The sequence below is a fragment of the Papilio xuthus genome, unplaced genomic scaffold, assembly GCF_000836235.2.
Source record: "Papilio xuthus unplaced genomic scaffold, Pxut_1.1 DF826949.1, whole genome shotgun sequence".
Taxonomy (NCBI): domain Eukaryota; kingdom Metazoa; phylum Arthropoda; class Insecta; order Lepidoptera; family Papilionidae; genus Papilio; species Papilio xuthus.
In genome coordinates this window covers 468,678-477,920 of record NW_013531700.1, presented here as the reverse complement: position 1 = coordinate 477,920, position 9,243 = coordinate 468,678, and the positions used below count along the sequence as shown (strand labels likewise).

The following is a 9,243-nucleotide window of genomic DNA, read 5'->3' as shown; positions in this document are numbered from 1 at the left end:
AAGGCCCAATAATTTCCTTACTCAATAAATTGAGGCACGAATTAACATCACCGGCCGCGGAGACCTACATCTGCAATGATAATATAACCATAGCGTGATCAAAGTTTTCGTACACTGCCATCTATTATGCGAAAAAGAAATCTATTTTTGTATTATCAAAAACATTAAACTTTTTTTCTAATTTCTTTACTTTTCTTTCTCTGATCACCCTTCTAAAGGAAAGGCAGTCGTGAAAGTATTTATTAACTAAATGTTTGTAAATACGCCATCTAGTGCTACGCTCACTTCTTCTAAATAAATTATTGCATGTGGAGAAAAAACTTGATTCTTTATATTTCCAATAGATGTCTCTTAAATTTAAATTAATAAAAATCTAATAGGATTTTAAACGCAATTGTTTAAAAAAAAATTTACTCATTGTAGATTTGTAGTTTACGTAAAGGAATAATTATTTTTTTATAAAACAGAATAATTTAGAGTGGTGGGTTTAAATTGAAGTTGCAACATCCGTATAAAAAAGTTATATACAAACAACATGGTGGATCAGCTGTTTTCATATTTCTTTATCAGTAAATTGTTTCCATAAACGAAGCATTGTATGGTCACATAGCCATGTGTGAATTAAAATGGGCTCCATCGCATCGGTGCTGCAATGGCATTGTCAGGCGTGTGGTCAGATCAACCCAACGGAGAGTGTAAAATGTTTAAAATGTGGTACAAAGAGAATTTCGAGTCATGACAGTGGATCACAAAAACGCTATTTTACTGGAGATTCATCATCAGAATACGCTTCTCGCACGGAAAAAAGTGGAGGCACAACTCCTGGCTCGGAAACTATCGTCATACCGACAACAAATAATTTCAATCGGTGTGTATTTTTGTACATATTGACATTACTTCCATTGTTGGTAATGTCACAAATTATCGATTTTTCTCCATCTATATTTAGGTTATAATATCCATTGTACTGTAATTGTTTGTGGATGTAGACGAAGTCCATAATCATAATTAACGATTGGAGGGTTTATTGTAATGGGCGTATGTTATTATTCAGCTATAAACATAGCTTTTAATGTCATAGATGCCATCATAGATATATGTTTTTTCATTTGATTGCTAGAAAGTTTATAGTAGCTTTGTCTTTTCTTTTGTATATAAGATATTTTTACTTTATTAATATTAATAAAACAAAGTCTTATTATCAAAGTTATTTAGTTAATATGTTATACAACAGTCTAATTCATTACAATCTTTATAACAGTTATAGTTATGTGTGAAATAATCATAATAGAGTTAATGAATATTAAAATATAATCAATATATAGCATTTCTATTTAACAATACTATATTATTTGATTATAAATACTATTATTATGACTGAATAATGTAAAACATGCTATTAGATATTTAGATATAACTAGTAGTAGCCCATTGATCATTTTTTTTTAATTACTTAATGTACTTCTCTACATTAACTTGAACTGTATCAAGTTTCATGTTCATACATTTGTGCAATGTCCTGGAAAAAGGTTATACAAAGTTTGCCTTTATGTATTAATTTTGTCATATTACATTATGATGTGGATCAACATTATCTTGTACTACTGTAGAATCAAAGATATATTTTATGATGTATATTTAGTCTAGCATGGTGTGTATGTGTATGATAGTGTTTCATGTTATATGTTTTTTTGTATATAATGTTATAGCTGGAATTTTAAATATCATTATAGTAAACAAAACCTATTGCTATGTATTTAAAAGATAATGAAAGGAATATTATATAAAAGTGTTGCCGCAGTTAAGATTTATTATTGGATTGTACAGCGGATGGTCGTGCGTGGGGTCAGCGCCGTTGGCTCGACGTGCGTGGCGCTGCGGTTGCGGCCTGCGCAATGTGTCCGCTGCGTGGCGCTGCACAGCCTGCGATGCGCTCGCCCCACACGCACCTGTGTACAGGTATGGTATAGCTAGTGATACCATGATGAGACTGCTTTCCTATCTACTTTCTTCCTTTTATTTGTGGCATGTGCCTCTACATGCTGCACATGCAACTGTACTTGTTCTGACTAGTACAAGATGATAAGTATGCAGTCTAGGGATGGGTCGTTGACGGTATTGGCCTTAACATAACAGTTAATTTGCTATTTTCAACTAATTGAAAAACTAGTTAATTGTGTCAACTAGTGGGAAAAAAAATAGTACCAGTCATCACTCTGTTAATTTACCTTGAATTTAATTAGTTCATCAAAAAACTGTCAATGGTTAAAACATTGCTGGGTGATCACTGGTTCATTCAACTACGCCCATCGCTAATTCAATCATCTGATATTGTTAATAGTGAAGTGACAATTGGTCATAGACATTTTTACTAGCTTTAAACAAATGCTGTTGTCACATTGTATTGTGTCTATATTATGTTTATTTCTCAAGTTTCTAACTTTTGGTTAATAAACTTTCCAGACTGTCTGATGATGAAGAACAAGCTTCAGGGATGACGGACAAGGATAAATCTGCTCAAGGTATATTACTTTTTAATATCATGTAAATGTAAAGAAATTTTTGTCATTGGTGTTATATTCACAAGCATAAGATAAGTAAGATAAATAATATTTTTTTTAAATCTTTTACAGATAACACTATGATAAGGTCCAACACCCTGGCTGTCCCTTCATACAAGCCTTCATCAAGTTACGCTGATGGTCGTCGTCTCAACCTAGATTTACAGTCACTGCGTTTATCTCCAACCCAGCTGACAGACCAAGCACATGGGGTCACCAGGTCTCTGTCTCATGGGTCTGTGATCAATTCCCAGCAGAAGTGGTGGAATGTCGAAGAGACCAGAGGCACCAATAATAGACCAACCAGTCTCATGGTCTCCGAGAGATATGGTTTTAATACCACCCAGTGTAACCCTCGGGAATCATTTCTTAGGAGTCTACATTCAGTAACGAGGAAACCGAAGAAATGCAACGAAAGCAAATCTAATTGGGAATTGAATTATGTAAAAGAATATCAAAGAGAACAAAGTAAGGCTTTGTATTTGAAGAAATGGGCTTGCAGTAAATGTACGTTAGAAAATTCTGGTATAAGAACACATTGCGAAGCTTGCCTTTCTCCTAGAATATCGCCTATGTCAAGAATCTCGAATACAAGAGGTCTGAGTGTGACCACTTTAGGAAGACACGAGACTGCTAGTGGTAGAGATGGAGCCACGTCTCTTCCTACTTCGGGCGGTGTCATGATTACTGTACCAGATTGGCCTCAAACTGGAAGTTCTATAGGAGAAACATTCCGAAGGTCAATTTCTGCTCAGAATTCACCAGAAATAAGACCAACATACAGAAGATCGTTTTCTGAACACACAGAGAATAGACCGGTGGGTAAAGTTATATCAAGCAGAAGAAGTTTAAGTGATTATCATAAATCTTTAGAATATGCGAACGTTAGATCTGATCAGAAGGACACAGAGAAGAAGATAGAAGAAGGTAATACAGAGTTGATAGATAAAGAATGCAGTTGGGATACTAATGCTGAAGGTGTTATATACGCTTTACCTAATAAAGGTAAATATAAAGATTTGAATTTGCAATTACAAGTGAATAACAACGGTACCAGATATTCTTATGTGTCCGTTCAGGATACAAAGACGGTGATGAGTAACTCACAGAATGAAGCGTTGTACTCAAATGATATTAATGATGGTGATTATGCTCGGATTGATGAATTATTGGGTGCGGAGAATTGTATATCACCGGCCAGTGATCTTCAGAATAATTTAAGGAGTTCTCATGTGAAGGAACCGAATACTAAAGTGTATAATATGCTGCCATCTATCGGCAAAGTGTCGCATCCGAGGGAATCAACTAAAGTGCCTTCTACGCAACCTGTGTGAGTATTTTTTACTAATATTATAAATGCGACTGAATGGATCTCTATGAAATTTTGATATACATAAAACATAGTCTGGCGGAACACATAGGCTACTAATGATATGTTTTTTAATCTATATATATAAAAGAAAGTCGTGTTAGTTACACTATTTATAACTCAAGAACAGCTTTACCGATATGCCTGAAAATTGGTGAGGAGATATCTTAGAGCCAGGAGACGGGCATAGGACACTATTTATAGATTTTTTTCAATTTTTTTTTTGGAATTTATGCCCTGAAGAGTTGCTTTTTATTTAACTTACTAATATTATAAACTACACTAATTAAGTTTTTATATATCCTTGCGGACGGAGTCGCGGGTGACAGCTAGTTTGTGTCTGTTACTGTCAAAAGTGACTAAACCATTTTGTTTTAATATTGTATTGTTACACGCTTTACTTAATATTTAGTGTTGGTTTCATCGTTATATAGTTATGAAAGTTGAAATCAACAGTTTTGTTGACATGTCCAGTATAAGTTGAACTCAGGTTTATGTGATGAGCCATATAAAATAGGTTTCTATCTAGCCTGGATAAAGTCGGTGTTATTTGTGAAATTACCCGGAATAAATGCAGCCTTGTTGACAAATACATAGACATTATTATGTATATATAAATAATAGTGTTTTTGTCCGTGTGTCAGAGGTCGCATGTGGCAGTGCAGCGAGTGCTGGTTCGCGTACAACGTGTGGGGCGCGCGGTGCGACGTGTGCCGCAGTGCGCGCCCGCCCCACGCCGTCACCATCGCACCCCACGCACACCCCGCGCCCGCCCCGCACACCCCACACCCCGCGCCCGCACCACACCCCGCGCACCCCACGCACCCCGCAGACAGGGAACACGCTAGGTAAGCCTGGTGTTAGTTTACGTGCACATAGGAATGTGCGCGTCATCATTATGTCAAATTTCGTTTACAGATTTTATCATAGAGAAAGTTCATCGAGATTTTTTCGCAGACATATTTTTATCTATTTGAGATCTTTAATGTTACGTTTGCGAGTGAAAAAGTGACAATTAAATTCTTTCTAATTGTTATTGATTAATTTACGTTTACCAACCCGCACTGGGCTAGTGTGGTTAACTATGGTCTAGTCACCCCCACCTTAGGATAGGCTCCGAACCCCTCGTTGGGACGTAAAGTGAACTGACGATGATGAATTAACATTCCCAGTCCGCGGCCGCCCACATCATCCGATACCAGTGCGGCGAAGCAGGAGACGAGTCGCTCTGAGCCGGCCAAGAAGTTGCAAGTTCCCATTGCTTCCCTCGACCATGACCTCAACAGTGACGAACTGCTCTTTGCCGTCGGTAAGAACTATACATAATGGCGCCATAATTAAAAAAATAACCATTCCTTCAAAAACTTAAGAGTTTCGTTAAAATATTGCCAGTGTCGAGTACGGAGGGTGGTGGTGGTGGTGGTGGAGGAGGAGCGAGCGCAGGTACGACGACGGGGGCGTGGTCTTGTGCTCGCTGCACTCTGGTGAACGAGCCCGCAGTGACAGCGTGCGCCGCATGCGCTGGGTCACGCCCACCACAACACACATACTGGTGAGCAACACGCACATCATTCATCCTGTCGCGAAAACTAACCGAATATCAATATGAAATTGGTATATTTATTCATCATAGAGGACCAATACTATTAAGAGTTGGTTAGCTACAGCGACTCAGACTGAGGCAATTACCCACCTTAACGCAACACTTTAATTTGTGTAAACAAAGAGATGGCTAATATTACTATCTTACTAATATTATAAATGCGAAAGTTTAGATGTATGGATGGATGGATATTTGTTAGAAAGTATCAATAGAATTACTCATCGGATGTCAATGTTTGGCACTGATATAGAAAATAGTCTAGAAGAATACATCAGTTATTTATTAAGGTTTTTTAATTCCGCGCAAACGAAGTCGCGGGCGAAAGCTAGTAATTTATATATTCGACAAAAAAACAATAACCATATTGAGTCTTGTTATCCGATACTAGGTCGTGCAGTTGCTGCACGCTGCGCAACCCTCAGTCTGCAGCACTGTGCCTGGCCTGCAAGACTCCGCCCGTACCGCGCCACGGTCTGCCCGCCCCGGCCACGCCCTCGCCCGCACCCACACCCGCCCCCGCCCCCGCCCCACAAGACAACGCACAATCCACTGGTAATACATACAAACTACTATAACCTTAGAATGTTTTAGAAAGAAATTCCACGTTCAAAGTAAACATGTTTTTGAAAAGTGTGAAAATGTCGAAATGCTAATGTTGTAAATTTAGGGCAGTTTTTACTTGTGATTTGTTTAGCTTTTTTGGGCATAGGGATGTATCTGGATGTATTTATGTCTATATAAAATTGAAATATTCCATTGTCAGGTCGGAGTCCGTCCCCACGTCGCGGCAGCAGGCACACGCCCGCACTGCCTCGCCGCGCACACGCCCACAAGACACCGCCCCCTGAGAACAAGTAACCAATTTATTTTATTACCTTTTTACAGTCGAAAGTAGTATTTCAAAAATGGCAATCCTCGCTAATAAACAAATAAATATTTTTTTTGATTTTTACAATTAATGTTGCCATGTCCCATGATTTTTTTTTTCATTTAAATATGTGCATCCCATTCTGTAGCTTATAAGATTTACAGGAAATCGACAAGTGTGTCTTATGGATAGATTCTTATCTCCTTTAAAAATAATTGTTTTTTGACCCATTATGATTGTTTGTGTAATAGGGCGGAGTCAGGCGAGTGGGCGTGTTCAGAGTGCACGTACGTGAACTGCGCGGCAACGGGCGCGTGCGAGATGTGTCAGTCACCGCGCAGCCGTCTGCTGCCCGCCGCACCTGACCAGCCCTCGCTGGATGATGACGATTCACGTTAATAACCCTGTTCTATACTTATTAATATAATCGGAGTGTCTGTTATATGGAAAAAAATCGTATATCTGAAGCATTTGCGTAGCCAATTAGGAAAAACCAATTTTTAACAATTTTGTAGGTCTGTCTGTATATCCTTCGAACGTATGTTCCCGGTAATCTCCGAAAATATTGTGCTATTTTGACCGGACTTTGATGGAAAGGTAGCTACTGCACGTGGGCATATTATATGCCTTTTTTAAATTCTGATCTGATGAAGTCGCGGGCGATCATTAGTTAAATAAAAGTAGGCTTTGCTTGTACAAAGTCTGTCTTGTTACAGCCGAGGGTTCAGAGGCGGAGAGACAAGAGAGCACGCCCATGGAGATACTGCGGCTGCGGGAGGAGAGCCACGCCTGGACACAGTGGCAGGAGGTGCTGGCACAGTGCTCCGCTGTCAGTATACACTGTTAAATATATTTAATGCCGCACTCAGAATCGTTAAGTGATCATTAAGACTGGTGGTGTATGTATGAGAAATTGACTGAGTGAGACAGCTAGCTTATTCCCTCGTTCCTTTTATTAAGCCTTAATTTAACTTTCTAGATGCGAATACCAAAGAATGAAATTGATTAGCTGCATTTTAGTTAACATCTTTTTTTTTTTTTTTTCAAAGATACGTGTTAACTGTTTCCACTTTATATTATTTTTGTGCTATGTTTGGAAATAATATGTTGTTATGTTTGTCAGAGTGGCGAGCCGTACGTGGACGAGTCGTTTCCAGCGGCAGCACGGTCATTGTACTACGGTGGTACGACAGGAGAGGGCGGGGCCGCGGCGCGCTGGCTCCGCCCACATCAGATACACGTGGACGCGGACCCGCGGCTGCCCTGGGTCGTGTTCCGGGATCCCAGACCTTCTGATATCTCGCAAGGTACGCCCACATTAACCCACTTATGGTTCACAGACAACTTGGTCTTAGAGAGTCCACAGATGTTGGTTGTTTAATACGTTGTTTCAAAAAAAAAATATTGTTATTATTTATATTTTTCCGACGACGACTATTACTAACGACGTTTATTATAGCTTGAAATACAAAAGATGTTGAAAAAAATTCTGGTAAAAAAATAAAAACCCGAGATAAAAAATCATAGACTAAAATGTCATATAATAGATTAAAAAAAACTTAAAAATTGAACTTACTCAATATCATAATCCAATAACGAGTTAATAACCGGTTCAAGTGTATAAGTTGAAATAAAAAAAAATCAATAATGCTTATATTATCAGTTCTAGGGAAATAGCATTAATTTTTGTGGTATCTTTTCAGGTGTCCTAGGTAATTGTTGGCTGCTCTCAGCTCTAGCCGTACTCGCTGAGCGGTCAGCTTTGGTACGCGGTGTTGTGGTACGCGGAGAACCAGCTCGCGGCGCGTACCAGTTGCGTCTGTGTAAGGACGGACGCTGGCTCACTGTTACCGTCGATGATCTGTTACCATGCAATAAGAAGGGACAACTAGTTTATTCACAGGTACTAACATATTCATTCATTCGTTCATTCATTCATTCATTCATTCATTGGTACCTTTATTCGTTCATTCATTTACTCAAATGATGTTGATTGATAAACAGAGGCGCAATAAGAAAATATTTTGACGGGAGTTTTGTTTAATTGCGTAGTTCCTTAGTTACTTTTACGGCCGCGAGAGGCGCTGCATACATCTCAAACAAATTTTTTGATACATTATATGAAATTCTTGTCAAGATGTTTCTTGTTTGAGCTTCAGCACTCAGCCAGCTTAGCTGTGGCTTCCATTCGTTCATTTTGACATAATAATGTATGCTAGTTGAATTATAATATATAAAATAACTTAATTTAACTTATGCAGGCTAAAAGAAAACAGCTTTGGGTGCCGCTGATAGAAAAGGCGGTCGCAAAGCTTCACGGCTGCTATGAAGCGCTGGTCTCTGGCAGAGCTATTGAAGGTAAAATAAAGAAAATAACCACATTGTTTACAAAATGTATAAATATATTATAGCATCATGTTTACTTTAGTAGTTTTTAGATATATTGGCGGTTTGGAATAGCACGAATCGCAGAACATAATTAGGTGTATTGGGGATTAGTGGGGATACGGGGGAGGGGAAATGTGCAGCGCGCGATGACCTTGAACCGCCGAGATATTTGAAAAGAACTATACCAGTTAGTTAATATATCAGTGTTAGACGCAATGACAACATCTGTTACACGAATGTGCAAAATACCACGACCACATAGAACATACAACTCAATTGTGCGTGAAATAATTCCGCGTACAGTCTGATGAGTGTACGTGCCGGACGTCTAATTTATCTCTTGTTTGCTACCTTATAATATATAAAAAAATATTACAAGTTATAACTGTTTGTAGGTCTGTGCACGCTGACCGGTGCGCCGTGCGAGTCAGTGTCGCTGCAGGCGGGGGGCGGG

General features: G+C 38.8%; 1 protein-coding gene across 1 annotated transcript in view; it reads left to right on the top strand.

The window, feature by feature from the left end:
- Nucleotides 1-543: 543 nt before the first annotated feature.
- Nucleotides 544-9,243, top strand: part of sol (small optic lobes) — a 12,523-nt gene continuing 3,823 nt past the window's right edge. The window contains 15 exon segments of the mRNA XM_013315922.1: nucleotides 544-868; nucleotides 1,828-1,959; nucleotides 2,464-2,522; nucleotides 2,634-3,891; nucleotides 4,575-4,778; nucleotides 5,103-5,239; nucleotides 5,323-5,482; nucleotides 5,922-6,085; nucleotides 6,297-6,387; nucleotides 6,653-6,795; nucleotides 7,118-7,230; nucleotides 7,525-7,708; nucleotides 8,105-8,304; nucleotides 8,663-8,759; nucleotides 9,185-9,243. The exon segment at nucleotides 9,185-9,243 is cut by the window's right edge and continues 3 nt beyond it. Of these exon segments, the coding sequence (XP_013171376.1) occupies nucleotides 627-868; nucleotides 1,828-1,959; nucleotides 2,464-2,522; nucleotides 2,634-3,891; nucleotides 4,575-4,778; nucleotides 5,103-5,239; nucleotides 5,323-5,482; nucleotides 5,922-6,085; nucleotides 6,297-6,387; nucleotides 6,653-6,795; nucleotides 7,118-7,230; nucleotides 7,525-7,708; nucleotides 8,105-8,304; nucleotides 8,663-8,759; nucleotides 9,185-9,243 (3,243 nt within the window). The 5' untranslated portion in view covers nucleotides 544-626.